The sequence below is a fragment of the Pristis pectinata genome, chromosome 5 (genome assembly GCF_009764475.1).
Source record: "Pristis pectinata isolate sPriPec2 chromosome 5, sPriPec2.1.pri, whole genome shotgun sequence".
NCBI lineage: Eukaryota > Metazoa > Chordata > Chondrichthyes > Rhinopristiformes > Pristidae > Pristis > Pristis pectinata.
In genome coordinates this window covers 52335435-52355381 of record NC_067409.1, presented here as the reverse complement: position 1 = coordinate 52355381, position 19947 = coordinate 52335435, and the positions used below count along the sequence as shown (strand labels likewise).

The following is a 19947-nucleotide window of genomic DNA, read 5'->3' as shown; positions in this document are numbered from 1 at the left end:
CAAAAAGGAAGAGACTAATTTCAGATAGTCATGTGGTTGTCTTGGACTGCTCCTTGGAAAGATCAGTGTGAACAATATGTATACACAGTTCCAAGCCTATTCTGCCACATGTGTGTGGCTAAAAAGGGAACAGGCACCTAAGTTGTCTTTTTTTTTGGTTGTAGAGGCAGAGGGAACTATGAAGGAGCAGAGAAGTAAATGTCTTCATCAACATCAGTGTTGTAATTAAAAATGAAAACTGAAGGTTAATTGCTTAGAAAATGGTCAATATACAGCAAAGACTGAGAACTGCTTGTGGGAATTCAAATGAATCCAAATTATTGACGTTCAAGATGACATACTGCTGGTGAATTTTACTGAGAATCACATTAAATTGTTTCGCTGAATTTTCAGAAAAATGATGGTAGAAAATTTTGGATGGCTTTTTTTAAAAATCATGTTCAGATCTTCAATTCAAGAAACTGCAACTCAACATAGTCACTTTCTCATAACACATATTCTATGATGTGTTTTAATGATGAACACACAAAATTTTGCCCTGATGTCTAAATTTACAATAACCTGAAGCTCTTATTTAAAAGAAAAATTATAACACCTTTCAACATTTCATATAGGAGGCACCTTAAGGGCCTATTCAGCAACTACACACTTCTCAACAATGGCTTACCATCATCTACAGCCAGCAGAAACAAATCAAAAGAAACCCAGATACTTCTGCCCAGCATGCACAATAAAGTTTAGGTGAATGTAAAACAAGGAAATATTTATAATGTGAACATCAGTTATTTTGATTAAAAAATACCCACAGGTAGACAATTTGATTATAAAACAACAACAATATTCCAGACAGGAATTAAAATGAATAACAAACAAATAGCTAGGTTGACTTGACTTCCATTCTAGTTTTTACAGATTTTGATGGAATAAGACCTCAGAGAATCTAAACTGTGCAATTATGACATTGAACCTTACTATTCCTCTACTGAACAATGTCATCTCTACTGCCGAAAGGCTGTGAGCTCAGGTAAATATTAGGTTATGAAATCGAATTCTAAACACAAAAAAGGCCAAGGGACATGACATAACCCACATTGACTGGACTTCTGCTGGATCAGCACTAATGCATGCTGCCATTGGATCTTATTTTGTTAACCCTTTGAGGGAGGTTGAAAATTTTACTTCAAGATGTAGCACACTGCAGATTCTGTTCATAAAACACTTATGTTTTTACAACAAATTTGTTTTACAATTAATGGAAAGTTCCCATTCTAACCCACACCCCCTTTTTTTAAAGCAATCAATCAATCTGAAGCATATTAGAATTTAACATGTCAAAACACCATTATATGATTGTTTTAACATCACTATCCCAATTCAAAACACCATGGGTTATAACTGAAGAATTAACTATCATGAACTGATGACTAAGGAATAATGTTCAATTAAATTGCTCACCAAATAGTCATCATGTAGCACAGGACTGCTTGCAGGGATGGAAGGGAAGAAAATTTTATTTAAAACTTTTGAGCTATTGCTTTATATGCAAGATGACAGATCATATAATTCTTAGCAAAGATATTTGGAGTAGTTTGTTCAGTTTCCCTTTAATTCAATAAAAACTCCCCCAGGCACAAATTAAAATGTTTCCTTTTAAAAAGGATTTTGTTTAAACCCATTGCACTAAAATCATTTGATATTAGCTATCACTCTCATCAGCAAATCATATTCCCTAATTGTTGAGTAATTCCCATCAGCTCTAACAAATGTAAAGGCAGCTCACAGCATTGTTTAACCAAGCCCTAGAACACAGACTAAGTGCCAACTGATTCTTGAAATAAACCATGCTATATGATTGCAACAAAAAGAGGCTATCTTAAATTACCAAGAGAAATACTTTTCAGTTAAATAAGCATTCAGCAAAAGGTTCACATTCATAATAAATAAGCTCAAAGGGTTAAAATATATATTCAATGATTTCTTCTTCTGGTAAAAATTCAATTCAGCCCATATTTAGAAGGTGATCATATTCACACCAGCTGGCCAGAAGTTATGAATTTTGTTTGTTAAAATTGATTTTTAATGAAAGCAGCTTGGAAAACTGAAATTCCAAAACACTGCAACAGAGTACAAGCCTACTTGATCCCATTTTTAATTCTCCACATAGTCAGCTCCAATAGTAAATATGATGAAGGCTACGTGCTTCCTTACAAAGACTAATGATTTTTCTCCTTCAGCCTCTACCAAATATATTCACTCATGCTGAAGGTGATAGTTCTTGTGAGAGTACAGTTTCATAGAAGCCAAAAGATAGGCAATTGCCCATGTGATTATTCTTCACATATGTTGAAACAGTAAGTGTTCCCATCAAAGATAAGGAGAATCACAGTTGATACTAATTCAATTCTTACACATACATTCAGCAAGGGTCACTCATAATAAGAAATAAATGGGAATCACTAGCATGGGAACTGAGAATTAAATCAATTGAAGCACCTTCCAAAAACTTTCTACTGATATCAATGTAACGAGCACAGGCTGAATTTGTGATCTTCATTTCCTGCGAGTCTTAACACCAGCACTTAAATGCTTTTGCTCTTGGAGCCTGAAAAGAATACTCTTAAAATATTTTAATTTGTTTAAGGTTCATCCTTGTAAATCTACTCGCAACTGATTAAAAAGCTGTACTATTAATGGGCTTAATGATAGTTCTCCTTGTCTGGACTCCTGACGGCACTGGAGTAAGTGATATAGCAAAGTCTCTGAAGAATGGAGCAAAAGTATAAAAACAACCCAAGGACATTTTGATCAATAAGCATAGTTCTAATTCAGCATTAATCAGGATAAACTGACATGATGCTAATAACCAGTTACAGCTTATCCCATTAACTGTAACATTCACCTTCAGACAGAGCAAAGGATACTGAACTCCCAAAGTACAACTTCAAATAAAATTCCAAGAAACAAGGCAGAATATTTGAAGAAAGCATATCTGGACACTCTAGTCATTATCTTTAATCTGATTTGAATCTACTAGCCTCTGACAATGATGAGATTTTGCAAAAGCTGCTGCCCAACTTTTGCAAATACCGTTCCTGCTCAAACTTCTTTCCCGATCACAGATCTGGTTCATGAAAGAGATAAACTACTTGTCCTGTATGATGCATTATCTATCAAAAATATCCAGGCAATCTAATAGGTCTTGGAAATGTTTCATAGAAATATTGAAAACTTGTAATACAACACACTGAAGAGATTAGCATCTTCAAAGTATGTAGAGATGTCAAAGGGGAATTGTACATCATGCTTGAAAATGTGGTTCTCTTCACTTTTAATTTTTCTTCTTCACAATTCTGGATTACCACTTGAATGGAACATGGGGTGGGTGGGAGTATGGGGTTCCAAATCATAGATGGAACAAACACTTTGCCATTTTCTTTTCAAAGTGTAGTCATAAGTTTATCTTGATCAACACTATTCCTCCTGCCTCCCATGTTCTTCATATTCTGCTCTCGAACATATCTTGCGTTTCTCCCATTTCCTTCCGTTGATGGTGTCCGGTTGTAATATTTTTGCCTGTCATCATGAGGTGGTGGCCTGTACCATGTGCAACGTGAGCAGTTAGTGAGATGAGACTTTTACACAACATACATGGTTACTGATTAAATGAAAATGAAATACAAGGTGGTTTGGAGTGGGAGGGAGAAAGAATAGCATAAGAGGTAGAATATAGAAATAAATAAAATGTGAATAATTGTTAAAATGTAACCTTCTCCCTAACAGCTTCTGTGATATAGGTACCAACTTCTAACATGACTAACATATCAGTTCAAAGGTGAGTAGCATAGCACAAGATTACCACGTCATGCATTGAACAATCTGCAGATTGAAGCTGTTATTACCGAGCTTTGCAAAGTGAGACAAGTAAGTTTTCAGCACATGCAGGGACATGCAAAATTCAGCTTGTAAAGAACATTCCTTCCCAAAGGCTTGGGGCTCCCATAAATTCCATACATACTGATTCCTTTGAACAGACTGCATTTGTTTTCTTTAAAACCTGAAAAGGCTCATGGGCTATTGTATCTCATCTCACTTATTAATGCTGTAACAAATTAATAAGTATGAAATTCAAAGAATTAAAAATAATCCATCATAGCAGAGCCATCAGTTCAAATACTGCATCGAATTTCCTAATTGAAACAACAACACCCACACTGGTGGATGTGCGCACGCGCGTACGTACACAAACACACACACACACACACACGAGATTGAGCCATTTGGAAGGATAGTTGTAAAACTGAATGAATTGCTCCACCACATATTTCCCTCCACCAAACAACTTAAAAGATCATAGCAATTGAGATCACCCTTCACCACATGATTATGAACAGCAGAACAGCAAAGATAACTCCCAGCAACAGAAACACTGAATTGTTTTTTTTAAACAAAGCACCCTTCAGTAACTTCTTTCAGCAAAAAAAGCAACCCAACAGTATACCACACTTGACAATTTAATTCACAATATAAAAGGAAAGGCTTGGTAGATTTTTCATAACTGACATAATTTATTACAGTTGTTCTTTGGTGTGCAATGTATTTAATCCTGGAAGTACTTAAAAGCAGTATATTTGAAGCAATTCATTAAGGCTTAAATGAAGATAGACCACACATCATTTTAGAAAATATACATCTGACTGACAAATTTGTTAATCTTTAAGCATGTCACTAAATATAACCATTAGTTATTTTTATTTTAAGTGTCTCTTAATACATTGCACAACCCAAGTAGCTGATCCAACTGAGGATTTGGAATAAAGTTATTGATAAAATTAAATATAAACTTGATCAGATTTTTATCTTTAAGCTGTAGACTGACTGACCTTACATTACTGGAATGCCAGTGCTGCTGAACAGGGGGAATGTTGCACATATATGGAGTCTAAAAACAGATATTCAAGTGGATAGTTACTACCATTTTAAGGCAACTGTTATCAGCTGTGCAATAGCCATTTACTCATTTAATAATGCTATTTTTACCTGGTATCCACAAATTCCTGCATTGCTCTGTGCACTGAAAAAAAGTGAAAAGAAATTAAGTCCAATCAATAATAGCATAGAAATGAAACTACAAACTGTTACAAAAATTGCAATAAAACATTAGAAAACGCTGAAAATATACCATGTACATCAGAATCATACAAAGTTACAGTTTATAGTTTAGGCTTCAGGATTCATCAGAGGTCAGTTCCACCAAAACGTGCATTTTTATCCACTCCAGAAAACTAAATAATATAATGCAAACAAGCTGATGTACCTTTTTTTAAAATTACAGATCAGGTCATCCAATTGATAAGCTTCAAGTGGATGCTCTCCTTGCTTTTCCGTTCCCTTATTGTCTACATTAAGGCAATAACCTGGATTTATGACATTAAGATTTTACATAGTTCAATGAATTCCCCCCAAATGCTACATTTTCAGACAGCTAAGCTCATGTTGCTCTATTTCTCCAAGCATATTCCACTGGAAATAGTACTGCTGTTCCTTTATGAATCCATTCAGATAGAAATATTTTCTTTTTGTAATAGGGTGACAAAACCTGAACCCAATATTCAAGAAAAGATTGATCATCCATTGCAAAGTCTTAAAGTTACTTCCATTCTGATGCACTATATACACAATCTAGATAAAGATTAGCTTATTACTTTACTTTGGGGGTGATAACTGACTCATCCACAATTCCATCAAGACTTCTTTTTAAGTTCATAACAGCTAAATGTATAATATTCATTATTCCTTGACATTCCAAACTGTTTTCACACATGTGCATTAATTAACAATTATAAATATTAAATGTTGTTCACTTTACATCCATCTAATGGTATAACTGATCCAAATCTTCGGCAAACTGTGAACAAAATTACTGCAAAATTGCTTTTAATAGGTCAAGAATATACAACTTTAGGATTACTGTCATGTCACTTAATATTTAACAAGAAATTATTTCAAACCTGGTGTGTCCATATTTTACTGGATTTGAACCTGTAAGGCATGAGCACATTATTAGGTGGTACAATTGAAAGGCTGCCAGGCAACATGACAACATTCACACGACAACAAGGAAATAGCAGAAGTATTTACCAGGCCCCTCAACCCTGCCCTGCCATTTAATATGATCTATGGTGGCTTCAATTCTTCTGTGCCAGTTCTCCATAACCCTCAATTCCTCGATCTTTCAAATATTTATCTACCACCATCTTAAATATATTTAATCATCTGGCCTCCACTGCCCTCAGGGGCAGAGAATTCCAGAGATTCATTACCCTCTCAAAACGTACATTTATCTTGATTACTATGGACTAAAAGTACAAAAAGTGTTTCCATAAACATGACATAGGGGGAAAAACTCAAGCATCTTCAACACTGAGTTTGGTGTTTTAGTATTTCCAACAGACTTCATACTATTAACATATCCTACCCTTGGTACATATATGTGTCAACTTCTTCCTGAATTGTTTAGATTTATTTATGGGCAGTGGATAAAGCTGGCAATTATTGTTCTTCTCTAATTGCCCTGTGCTCAGGAGGTAGTTAAGAGTCAATCACATTGATGCATATGGAAGCAAATATACACCAGAGCAGGCAGGGTTAACTGATTTGCCTTCTTGAAGGATCAGTTGGTTTTAACAACAATCCTGTAGTTTCACAGTAATGACTGAGACTAGCATTTTGACTACTGTTCATAGCCCTGGAAATATACTTTTATCCTGTCCAAGATCACTCTGAATTTTCTCTGCACTGATTCGCCATACCACATAATCCAAAATTCAACCTATTGGATGTGCCAAGTAAGATAGTTGCAAATTAACACATTGAACTATACTCCAGGAGAGTGAAAGTTGTTCAGAAAAGGAAGTCAGGGACAAAATTTAATGTGGAATAAAGAAAGGTGGCCTTTCCCTTATGTTTGTATGGAAAGAAAGCTGGTTTTAATCCTTTGTGAGCATAGCCCCATGGCACAACTATCTCTAATTTGACATTTATTGTCAAATTTTATTCTTAAATTACAAGTAGGAAACTGAAACATAATGGGATTTTCATCTGAAGTTAGAAGTTAAGACATATCTTGGCAAAGAATTGAGTTCACAGACTAACATAATGATTTGATCACGTAAGTAGGTCATCAGACCCATTTAGCATACTGGCTCTAGGTCACGAGAATCCAGGGTCCTGCTTCCCACTTTCTCTCCATAAGCCTCTAATGTCTTTCCTTTCAGATACTTATTTTGCTCCCTCTTGGACACTAGAATTGAGTCCGTCTTTGGTCCCACCCCTAGAAGTGCACTTCAGACCCTAAATACTTGCTGGCTAAAAAAATATTTCATTCTATTACTTTTGGTTCTTTTGCAAATCAACTTCATTCTATTCCTTAACTTTTCTGTCAACGTTAACAGTTTCTTTCTATCTTCTTTGCCTATTGCCTTTATAATTTAAAACACTAGATCGCATCACAACAATCTCTGTCCCAAGCAGAACAACCACAGCTTCTCCAATCTATCCACATCACTAAAGTCTGTTGCCAGTCACTTCAACTCCCCCTCCCACACTATCACAGATATGACAGTCCTCGGCCTCCTCCACTGCCAAGAGAATTCCAAGCACAAACTGAGGAACAGCACCTCATTTTCCGTCTTGGAACCTTGCAGCCTAATTGTATGAATAAGGAATTCTCCCACTTTAAGTAATCCCCACACCCCTTCTCCCCACCATGCCTCTTATTTTCTTTTCTTCCCTTTCCTAGTCCCTCTCTCTTTTTTGTACCCATTTTTGTCCTTTCATCTTTTCTCTCCATATCTTTGACCCATCCCCCAGTGGACTCTCCCCACCTCCCCCGCACCTATCACTATCTCTTACCTGCATCTACCTATCACCACCTTGAGCCCACCCTGCCTCCCCTCTTTTGTCCACCTACCACAGCTCTGCTTTTCCCTCCTATATACTGGGCTTCCTCTTTTCCTATCTTCAGTCCTGAAGAAGGGCCCTGACCCAAAACATTGACCGCCTGCTTTTCTCCATGGATGCTGACTGGCCTGCTGAGTTCCTCCAGCATCATAGTGTTTTTCATCCCTAATCCCTAGAATCAATTCAGTAAATCTCTTCTGCATCCTCTATGAAGCCTTTACATGTTTCTGAAGTGAGGCAGCCAGAAATAAATACAACACCTCAAAAGCGGCTGAACTAGTATCTCAAAGATTCATCATGACTCCTTGCTTCTACTTATAAAGCCCACTTATGTCTATTAAGCCACCTTGTCAAACAGTCGTGTCACTTTTTACAAACCATATATATTTACTGCCAGAATTAGCTGTTCTGGTTTGTGCTTTGGAATGGTGCCCTGTAATTTACATTGCCCCTTCTCATTCTTCCTAACTTTCCACTCCTCAGCATTAAATTTCATCTGCCACCTATTCACCCATGCCACCAGCCTGGCTGCATCTCCTTGGAGTCTATCATGCTCTTCCTCAGAGTTCACTACGTCTCAAAGTTTTGTATCATTTGCAAATAGGTATACAGGGCACAATTTGCCCAAGTCTTGGTACCAACCGCTGGAAAAGTCCACTACACACTTCCCTTCAACTTTTAACTTCTACTATTTTCTGTTAAAATTAATTTTCTACGCTATAGTTATTAAATTTTAAATCTTTAAAATTTTTAAATTTTATTTACAGTGTGGTAACAGGCCCTTCCGGCCCAACGAGTCCGCGCCACCCATCTTAAACCCAATTAGTCTACCCGTACGTCTTTGCGATGTGGGAGGAAACCCACGCAGAAATGGAAGAATGTAAAAACTCCTTACAGACAGTGACGGGAATCGAACCCCGATCACTGGCGCTGTAACTGCATCGCGCTAACCGCTACGCTACCGTGCTGCCCTAATTTATTTATTTATATATTAATATATTTAGTGGAGTTCATTTTTGATGGCAAATTGTTACATGGCACTCTTTCAAAAGACTTTTGGAAGTCCATACGTAAACATCAACTGTATTTCCTTCATTGAGCCATTGATTACACAGATTTGCTATACGAGGTGAGATTAAGGGGACTGGGTTTATAATCACCTGAGTATAAAAGAATAAGAAGCGATGTTATTCAAAAGTATAAAACTCTTGGGAGGATAGATGCAGAGTTAATGGAGTTAATGTTCCCAATGGCTTAAGTATTCAGAACTGGGGTGGGCGGGGGGCGGTGGTGGGGGCAGGAAGTCACAGTATCAAAATAAGGGCTAGCCATTCAGGATGGAGATGAGAAAAAATTTTCTTCACCCAGGGAGTGGTGAATCTTTGGAATTCTACCTCCAAGGTGGCTGTAAGGGCTGAGTACATGCAAGACAGAGATTGAAAGATTTTTAGATATTAAGGGAATCAAGCGATGTGGAGTTATTGCAGGTAAATCGCACCAAGGGAAAAGATTAGGCATGATGAACTAAATGGCCTACACTCACTTCTATTTCTTACATTCATGTGAGCCTCTCTATTACTTCATCAAGATATTTTATTAAATTAGTTAAACACTACTTGTCTTTAACAAATCCACGCTGGCTTTTTTCCGAATCAGTCAATTACTGTTTTCTGCCTGACGAGCCCATTCCAGGCTGCTTGCTCAAGGAGATAGCAGTGTGTGCTTGCAAGCTAGCCAACATTCCAGCAAGTACAATTTGATATTCTTTTATCCATACAGCACCTGTGATGTGCATATATATCCATTCTGTACATGACCTACAGTGAGTATACAATTAATGGGTCTTGCTTAAAATAGCTGAAAGCTCAGTTAGTACCTTTAATTGCAGAGTGTCTTCTTGAGGGATATCGTTTGCTTGGCCGTCTTTCAAACGTACTTGTCCGTCGGAGTCTACTTTTATGCGTTGCTTCATATTCAGTCCGACCACTGGAATAAATATTAGTTCAGTGTTACATAAAATATATTAAAACAGATAGATACAAACAAAACAAAACTGTAAGCTGATACCTGAAGCGAAAGCGAGATCCTAAACGCAGTAAGTCTGATCGTCCCTCTTTAGTTTGGGTAGGTGCTCGTAGTCGGAAAAATGCATGATTCTCCACAGCACATCTCCATAAATGTTTACATGCTTTGGAATTATCTAACCGGAAAACAAAAGTATGCTCCTGTTCTCTACCCTTTGATTAAGGTGAAAAAATAAAGAACAGCATTAGAAATACATTTTTAATGGAAAACAGCCCTTTAAATAAAAACTGGTGCTTCAATGAAGGCAAATGTGTATTCATCCATTTTGGATCTGATGATGATAAAACAGACTACTTTCTCAATGACAAAGCAGTGGAAATCCAAAGAGACTTGGGCTATCATGTACATAGATCAGTAAAATGTCATGAAATGCTGGCCTTCAGAGCTACAGAAATGGAGTACATTGGGATAGAAGTCATATTACATCTATGTAAAGCCTTGGTCAGACCACACTTATGGTATGGTGAGCAATTATGGACATTTGCCAGAGGAAGTATATATTGGCTTTGGAGCGAGCACAGTGTAGATTTACCATATTTCCCTACAAGATAGGAAGCAGCTATTCAGCCCATTGTGTCTATGCCAGCACACACAGCAATCCCATCAATCCACTCCTACACTCACTTCCCTGTAATCTATTTACACTGACATGGCCATTAACTCCACTCTGGTTCTATCACTCATCCACACTGTGGGTAACTTACAGTAGCTCGTTAACCTGGCAACCAGAATGTCTTTGGGTGGGAGGAAACTGGAGCAACTAGGGGGAAACCACTTGATCACAGGGAGACTGTGAAAACTCCATACAGGAATACAATGGTGGTCAGGATCAAAACCAGGTCACTGGAGCTGTGAGGCAGCAACACTTTTCTTTGACATTGTGACCCCCGGTTCCAGACACCCCATCTAGGGGAAACATCACCTCTGCGCCTCTCATTATATTACCACCTAGCCTCTAAATATTAAATTATGAATGATTACCTAAATGTCGGTTACATTCTCTGGAATTTAGAAGACTAAGGGATGATTCAATCAAAACTTTCAATGTGTTGGTCAAATATATTTCCACCAATTGGGGAATCAGGACTTGGGCGCATGGTTTAAAAATTACAAGACAAGTATTTCAGGAGTTTTTGGGATGATGAAAATTTGGCACATTCTTCTGGAAATGGCCAACCGATGATGATAAAGGTATTAAGTTCAAGGTCAATTTCAAGTAGTATATATTTGCACCACAGTTCAACTATGATCTCACTGAACAGCAAAAGAGGCTCAAAGAGTTAAATAGTCTCTTTCTGATGTCTGTAACTGAGGGTATTCATTAAGGTAGAATATGCTACTACAGTCTCAGCAAAGGAATATGCAATTGAAATTCAGAATGGGCGAAAGATTGATGAGGAAGTAATGAAAATTATATCTGCACTTAAATCACATGGGATGCATCCAAGGTTGCAGAGAGATTTATTGGGGAGTTCTGCAGGTCCTGGTCATAACCTACCAAACAAAGTCTTCAGGAATGGTACCAGAGGACAGGAAAATTGTAAATTTTACACCCAAGTTCAAAACAGGTTCATAGGGATTAACTTAGTAACTATAGATAGAGTCTGACAGTTTAATGTGAGTATTGGTGGATGCTCTGGAAAGAATAATCAGGGACAGAATAGTAGTCACTTGAATTGAGAAAGCCTGTATAGATTTGTTAAAGGGAAATTAACTCTGTCTAAATCCGTGTCTATTGAAATTGATAGAAGTTTTTAATCAAGGCTTAATCAGGAAAAAGGTGTTAATATGACATATACAGACTTTCAAAAGGCTTTTGATAGGCTGCCACAAAATAGTCTTGAAATCAGGATTAAAGGTCACAGATAAAAAGGGCCTGTGGCAGTGTATACAGAAAATTGACTAAGTATCAGGAAACAGAGTAGGAACAAAAGGTTGTTTTCCAGACTAAAGGACAGTTCCCCAGGTCTCAGAACTAATAATTTGGAATTGGTTATGCAGGGGCAATTTTCGAATCTGCAGATGACACAAATCTTGGAGGCACAGTGAAAAGTGAGGAGGACAGTGACATCAAAGAAATACAGATAGTTTGGTAAATGGGTAGTTTGGTGGCAGATGAAATTTAATGCTGGCAAATATGAAGTATTGCATTTTGGTAGGAGGAATGAGAAGAGACAATATTAACTTGTGGGCACAATATAAAACATAAAAGAAAAGAGAGATCCAGAGTATACATACATTGCTTGTTGAAAGTGACCACAAAAATGGTATACAGTGTCCAGCATAGATGTAAAGTCTTTGCAAGGAATGCAAAAGGCATTTACCAAAATAAATCAATGGATATTTCTGTATTTTTTTTAATGATAGAAGCCATTCAGCCCACCAAGTCAGTGTTTATTTGCAGAACAATCCCATTCCCCAAACTAATTTTGCATACACTCCTATCACCACCCCCACCCCCCACAAAATTTTATTAATCACTGACATTAGGGGAAACTTTATGGTGGTAAATTAACCTACCAACCCACAAGCCTTTGAGTTGTGGGAGGAAATGAGAGCACCCAAGCGGAAAACCACGCCACCACAGGAAGAACATGCAAAGTTTGCAGAGATAGGGGCAGGATTGAACCCAGGCACTGGAGCTGCAAGACAGCAGTTCTACTAGCTGCACCACTGAACCACAGGATTAGGGATTTAGTTGATAGACTGGAGAAGTAGACATCACGAAGGGATCTCAGTGATATATTTAGAATCATGTAGAAAGAGTAGATGCAGAGAAACTGATATCTTTGATGAAGAGGACATAGAAAGAAAGTAATTGCAAAAGAACCAAAAAACTACTTGAGGAAATATTTCTTTATACATTGTATGGTTAGGATCCAGAGTGCAATACCAGGAGCAGCAGTGACGTAAATCAACTGGGTCCTGGATAAGCACCTCAAAGGGAAGTAGCAGGGTTACGTGCAGAGAGTGGGGGACTGAGACTACCTGGATTGCTTTTGCATTGTGCTGGCATGGATTTGATGGGCCAAATGGCCTCTTTTTGAGCTGTAACCATTCTGTAATTCAATCAACCCCCAAGAAGGAAGGAAGGAATACACACACAGGAAATATGCGTATCTAATCCAAATCACAATGGGATGTGATTGTTATATCTCTGATTATGCTATTTGAAAAAATAGATAAAAGGCAGCAAATCAATGCCAGTTGGTCTCTGAGACTATTTAAGTGATTAAATGGCACCTCTGAACTGAAAAGGAATCTCTGCAGAACAAAGTCTGTAACCAATGCCAACTTTTGAAGATTCCATCTATTGAGATCCATTTAAAAATAACAAAGCAAATTATTCTGTATGGTAGCCAGTAGAAGGATAAATTAGAACTTAATCTATCCACTAAGACAGCTGAACAAAATCGGGAAAGAGTCAATATGGACTGGATTAAATCAAATCAGGTGCAGGAAGTGACACGGCTGTGTTCTAATGCACTGCCCCATATAGATTCCCTGCATGCATCTTAAACTTGTTGCTCACCTGTTCATCATCCTCCACAACAACAAGAGTTAGTTTGTTCTTTCTGAAATCCAACTGAGTAATTTTGGGCCTGCACAACAGAAAGAAAATGTGCTTACAGGGGAACTGAAGCAGCTTCCCAAGAAAGTTGATTACAAACAGGAAAATATGATGTAGAATTCAAATTGCTTTACCAAAAAAACAGGCCTATTTTGTTTGATCCTTCGAAGACCAATATGCCTGTTGGTGTTAATCCAAGAGAATATTCATAGCCATCTCTTCCCTAGTCGAGATAGAACATTACAGAACAGTTATGCATTAAACACATGTATACGTACACATGCATACGTACACATGCGTGAATAAATTTTCTTTAAACAAAGGCTTCCATTACCTTACCTTGACTATGTGCATGTCGACTCCATACATTTCTAGCCATTTGGCTTTGTTCAAATAGCATAATTCTGCCTGTGCTGGACTTTTCCCCCTACCATAACAAGAAAATAAAACCAGGAATTATGTCTAACATCAGCTTCTATTCCATTATTATTCTACACCATAACTAAAAAGTTTTAAGTACTGTTTTTCCCTTAATCTTAGAAATTCTTCATAAGTTTCTACATAAAGTGTTAAACAAAATTTATTACCCTTCTATATATTTCAGTAGATGGAGAGGCAATCAGTGGGGGCTTCAATACAGATTTAAAACTGAGAATATTTCAGCTGAATTTCCTATCAGCTGACCATATGTTCGTACTTCAGGTTTGGGACTTAACCTTGCACATTTATTTTGTTATTGGCTCATTTATAGAAGTATCTTACTACTATCACTGATAACTACGGTGAAGCCTGCATTCCAAACTGCCTCACACTCTGATGACCTTCATGACGAGAGCCATGTAAAGGAATGACTTGAATTTTTTTGAGACGGGTAGGACCACAACAATTTTAATATAGTTTGATTCATGAGGTGGTCACTATATCCATAACACAGCCAATAGAAATAGATGAAGTGGTTTTACATCTTGGTATCAAGCTTTTCAAGACTGTTGTTGAAATTGCACTCATCCAGGCAAGTGGGTTCTTGTGCCTGGTAGATGGTGTTTTGGCGTCAAGAGGTGAAAACACTCGCTACAAGGTGCCCAGCCTCTGAACTGCTCTTGAAATTGAAGTATTTTTGTGTCCAGTTCAATTGAGCTTCTGATTGATGGTGACCCTCATGATATTGATGGTGGGATTGTGGCAATAGTAATGCCAGTTAATTTCAAAAAGGTATGTGATTGACGGTTCCCATGGTGCACTTGAGTCTCTAGATGATAATTTAACCACTGCACACAATTGTACCCTATGAATTTGCTGGGGTGGAGGAGATTATAGAGATCGAGAAAGATGAGATCATGAACAGTTTTGAAAATGAGAATGGGAGTTTGAAAGTCAAAGCTTAACCAAAAGCCACCAGAGGTCAACAAACACAGGGATGATGGGTGAACAAAACTGGAGTACTCAATGTACTAAATAGAGGTGAGCAAAGGTTTGGTACATTTGGAAGTCACCTTGTCTAATTAGCAATGTAATCATTGCTAATTAATGAGGTAATTTTCAAATTAATTAGTGCAGTGTGAGGAACTATTTTAAGTGACAACTTCAGCATATCTTGCAAAATCTAGTTAATATTAGAAATCAACATTCTGCAGAGTCAAAAAAGGATATTTCCATCAAATGCAGCAAGAATTTTTTATGCACTTTGTCTTTACGAGAAAGATTACAAACTTAAATTGAAGAGATTACTTTGAAGAGTCACGCAGGACTGACAGGAGAGACAGCATATGGAACTGCTGGGCTATATTACAATTCCTTGTAATCTTTCTTAATCCAGTAGATTAAGTACGTGTCTGGTTGAACCAAAGGCCAAACGTTTCTTTTCTTTTCCAGAATCACTTGATACAATATTAAAGAACTGCAATATTCTAGATTATTTGTTATGCTTCATGACCCAATTCCATCTAAACTGTATCCTTTGTTAAACCTTACATTCTTGATATGGTGTTTCTCTAATCATTTACCCTAACAGTCATAAGAACAGAGAAACACAAATAGACCATTTGGCCCTTCCACCTGTAATGCAGTCAAACATTAGAAGATGTTTTATATCCATTCTACAAGGTTATGACTGATCATTTACCTCAGTGCTATTTTCCGGTAATAACTCAATATCTGTCAATTCCTTGAATACTCCAAAATCTATTTATCATCATCATAAATATGCAAAGAGACTGAGCCACAAGAATTCACAGGATGTAGACATCACTTCCCATCTCAGTCTGAAACCCTTGTTTTAACACAGTGGCCCTTAGTTCTGGAATACCATGGTTAGGGAAACATCATCCCTGCATCAACCTGTCAAGCTTCACAAGAATTTTGTATGTTTCAATGAGTTTATTTCTCATTCTTCTAAACTCTACTGGGTACAGGCAGAGTGGGCTTAATCTCTACGTAAGATCACTCCACCATTCCAGGAATCAATCTGGTTAACCATGTTTGCAATCTCCTTATCACAAAATATCCTTCCTCAGGTTGGGAGACCAGATCTGTACACAATCTTCCAATGCATACACACCTGGGCCCTATAATTGTAGCAAGACCTCTTTACTCCTCTACTTAAATCTTCTTCCAACAAAGGCTAACAACACTGCTATCCTTCCAAATTGCTGGCTGTTCCTGCATATTAACTTTTAACGATTTGTGCAAAGACACCCAGGCCTCTCTGAACACCAGATTTTTCAATCCTCCCTTTGCCTTCAAATACTCTTATGGTTTTTACTTTGGTGGAACCGTAGTAGCATAGAAAATAATGGAAACAGTTGCTCTCATTTTATCCATCATCTTCAAATTTCTAGCCTACTCCATGAGCATATTTTCAGTAAGGCCATTTTCGTTTGCAAGTTTTCTAGTATTTTTACCTTCAATCATTGAACACTTTTGAGAATAATGTCTTTTCTTATTTGATTGGCTTGATGGAAGGAGACAGAGGGTGGTAGTGGAGGGGTGTTATTGAGATTGGAGGCCTGTGACCTGTGGTGTGCTGCAGGGATCAGAGCTGGGTCCACTGTTGTCTGTCATCTATATTAATGATTTGGATGACAATGTTCTTAATGTGGTTGGTAAGTTTGCAGATGACACCAAAATTGGTGGTGTGGTGGACAGTGAAAACATTTATCTAAGATTACACCAGGATCCAAATGATCTGGGGAAGTGGACCAAGGAATGGCTGGTGGAATATAACTCAGAGAAATGTGAGATCTTGCATTTTGGTATGGTAAACCAGGGGAGGGCTTGCACAGTAAATAGTAGGGCCCTAGAGAGTCTTGTAGAACAAAGAGATCTAGAGGTACAGGTAGTTTGCTGAAAGTAGCGACACAGGTAGACAGAGTGGTGAAGGTGGTACTTGGCATGCTTACCTTCATCATCAGGGCATTGAATAAAGGTACCAGGACATCATGTTGCAACTGTACAAGTCATTGGTGAGACCACACTGAGTATTGTGCAGAGTTTTGATTGGCTAGCAAAAGGAAGGATCAAGCTTGAAAAGGTACAGAAATGTTACCAGGACTAGGGGCCTTGAGTTATAAGGAGATGCTCGATAGGCCAGGACCTTTTTCCCTGAAACATAGGAAGCTGAGGGGTGACCTTAAAGAGGTATATAAAATCATGAGGATGGGGGGGGGTGCTAGAAAAGGAGGATAACCATAGTCTTTTTCCCCAAGGTAGGGGAGTCTAAAACTAGAGAATTTTGATATAAAGTGAGAGGGGAAAGATTTAAGAGGGATCGGAGGCCCAACTTTTTCACAGAGGGTAGTGGTATATGGAAATGAGCTGCCAGAGGAAGCTGTAGAAGTGGGTACAATTGCAACGTTTAAAAGGCATTTGGACGGGTACATGGATAGAAAGGGCTTAGAGGGATATGGGCCAAATGTGGGCAAATTGGACTAACTCCGTTAGACATCTTGGGAGGAATGCATGAGTCGGGCTGGTTTCTATACTGTATAACTATGACTCTGGATTTTATTGAAAATTATTTTTCTAAGCCCTTTTGAAGAGGTTAATACATTCAATTCCAAATAATTTATATTACATTATACTCCCATATGTTTACAATATATCTAACTTCCTCGAAAAATTCCCTGTATTTGCTCCTTCATCCTATTCTTTCCATTAGCTGACAAGTTTCCCTGGGTCCTGTTTATTCTCTGAATCTGTTATTTGTTCTTATACAAAACATTCTTAAAATATGCAAGCATAAGCACTCTACCGTCCTCATTTCTCCAACTGCATTCCCTCAATGCACACGACCTATATTTATCTAACAATCAGCATACAGTGACCTTTTCCCACAATGAATGAAGTTGACAGCAAATAATAAGAGCATTATCTTTCACAAGATATTAAACCAAAGCCCATCTTTCCTCTCAGATAAATTAAAAAGATTCAATGTCTCCCTGGTTTACTAACCAATGTTTATCCCTTAAATAGCAGAACTGAAACAGATTATCTGCTTATCACCACATTCGTGGGACCTTGTTGCACCCAAATTGGCTGCTGCATTTTGTTGATATAGGATTTCAATAAGATCTAGAGTCATAGAGTTATACAGCATGGAAACCAGCCCTACTCATCCATTCCACCCAAGATATCTATCAGAATTAGTCCAATTTGCCTACATTTGACCCAATTCCCTCTAAAGATTTCTGGAACATTCTCTAAGCAGGCAAAGTTTTTTTCTTTCAATCAAAAACAAGTGTATTTGTAGACAGGAAGTTACCATTGACTCCTATTTCAAAAATAAAACTACTCTAGAAGGAAATACTGTGAATGTCATATCTATGGAATTTCAGTAGCTACTTAGACTTGCAAGGTGACTTGTTTAAAAAAATCAAGAACAAGAAATTGTCATATTCCAATATTGTTAACAAGTCTTGCTTTATTATCTATAAAATATTGTGAGACTTGCAAAAAATAGGTGTTTTGAAGGGTGCTCTGAAGACATTTCTTAAGAATATTTTTGTGAGCATTTACCTGCAATCCTTCCACTGTGTAAAAATGTCTATTTCCATATCCTCTGTCTGATTGGGATTAAACCTGAATTCCGACACCAGCTCTGAAGAATGTTCAAGAGGCTCACAGTCCCCAAGCTCCGCTAAAGAAAAATAAAGATTTTATCTGTTAATAATTGGAAAAGTTACATCGATACATTTTTTTTTGTCACAGAATGTAACAAACTCCTCAAATTGATGATGAAATAAAAATAGAAAATGCTTGAAATATTCAGCAGGTCAGGCTGCATCTGTGGGGAGAGAAACAGAGTTAATGTTTCAGGTCAAAGACCCTTCGTCAGAACTGGAAAGGAGAGAAAAGCTCATTAAGCTGCAGTGGGCTGGAAAGGGGGGGGAATGTCTCTGGGGGTAAAACTGGGGTGACGATGAGGATAAGCTATAAACAAGGTTATCAAGTCAATGAGTGAATGGGAACAGTTAGAGAGTGAGAATAGACACAAAAGAGTATAGGAGTTCCTCTCCTCAGTTCTGATGAAGGGTCTTCAACCTGAAATGGCCTGACTTGCTGAGTATTTCCAGCATTTTCAGTTTTTATTTTAGAATTCCAACATCTGCAGTTTGTTTTTGATTTTCATCTTCTCAAGTTGATGAATGGAAAGACATAATAATGCACATCAGCCTTTGTAGTTATACAGCAAGGTTACTGTAACATTTGAAATTAACCCTGTTGTTCCAATCTAAATACTGCATTGATGCCTTCAATGCAGCAAGTAGTCTTTCAGGGAAATCTTTTTCCAACTCATAATTTAAAAAAGATACAGATCAAAGTTAATTACTGACCAGTTTTATTCCATGTATTGCTCAATTGATAAGGAATGTCAAAAGTAGTGTCACTTTGAGCTTCTATCTCTGGAACTGCTAACAGAATTGCTCACATTTAGTTGGACAATGGAACAATTTCTTGGAAATATGGTAATATGACTTTACCCTTTTGATTTTGTTTCTCTTATTCTCATTTCTTCATGGATGACTTCTAAGCAAGAAACCACAGGAAGAGAAAGGCCAGCAACATTTGTTTAAAAAAAAATATAGCCCAATCCAAAGCTAGAGCCAAAACAATCAGTTGCTAAATTTCTATAATCTCAAAAAACATAGTTTCACTGGGAGAAAGGAAATAAACTTTTTTTTCCATTTTAGTTCCACAGGCATTACAATATATTGCTCTCAAAACATCCCTGTGATTTTTTTGGTAATGATATTTTAGCAAAATGTTTGTCCAGGCTAACAATAGATGCACATTCTGAAGATTAGTTGAAGATTTTATGAGTTGTATTTCTGGAG

General features: G+C 37.5%; 1 protein-coding gene across 1 annotated transcript in view; it reads right to left on the bottom strand.

Moving 5' to 3' along the window:
* Window positions 1-19947, bottom strand: part of LOC127570336 (band 4.1-like protein 4B) — a 222690-nt gene that overhangs the window by 90883 nt on the left and 111860 nt on the right. Inside the window, exons 7-15 of the mRNA XM_052015785.1 lie at window positions 18629-18749; window positions 13955-14042; window positions 13750-13838; window positions 13577-13646; window positions 10027-10196; window positions 9836-9945; window positions 6009-6039; window positions 5038-5071; window positions 4881-4939 (exon numbers count right to left, since the gene is read on the bottom strand). Of these exons, the coding sequence (XP_051871745.1) occupies window positions 4881-4939; window positions 5038-5071; window positions 6009-6039; window positions 9836-9945; window positions 10027-10196; window positions 13577-13646; window positions 13750-13838; window positions 13955-14042; window positions 18629-18749 (772 nt within the window). The remainder of the gene's footprint in view (window positions 1-4880; window positions 4940-5037; window positions 5072-6008; window positions 6040-9835; window positions 9946-10026; window positions 10197-13576; window positions 13647-13749; window positions 13839-13954; window positions 14043-18628; window positions 18750-19947) is intronic.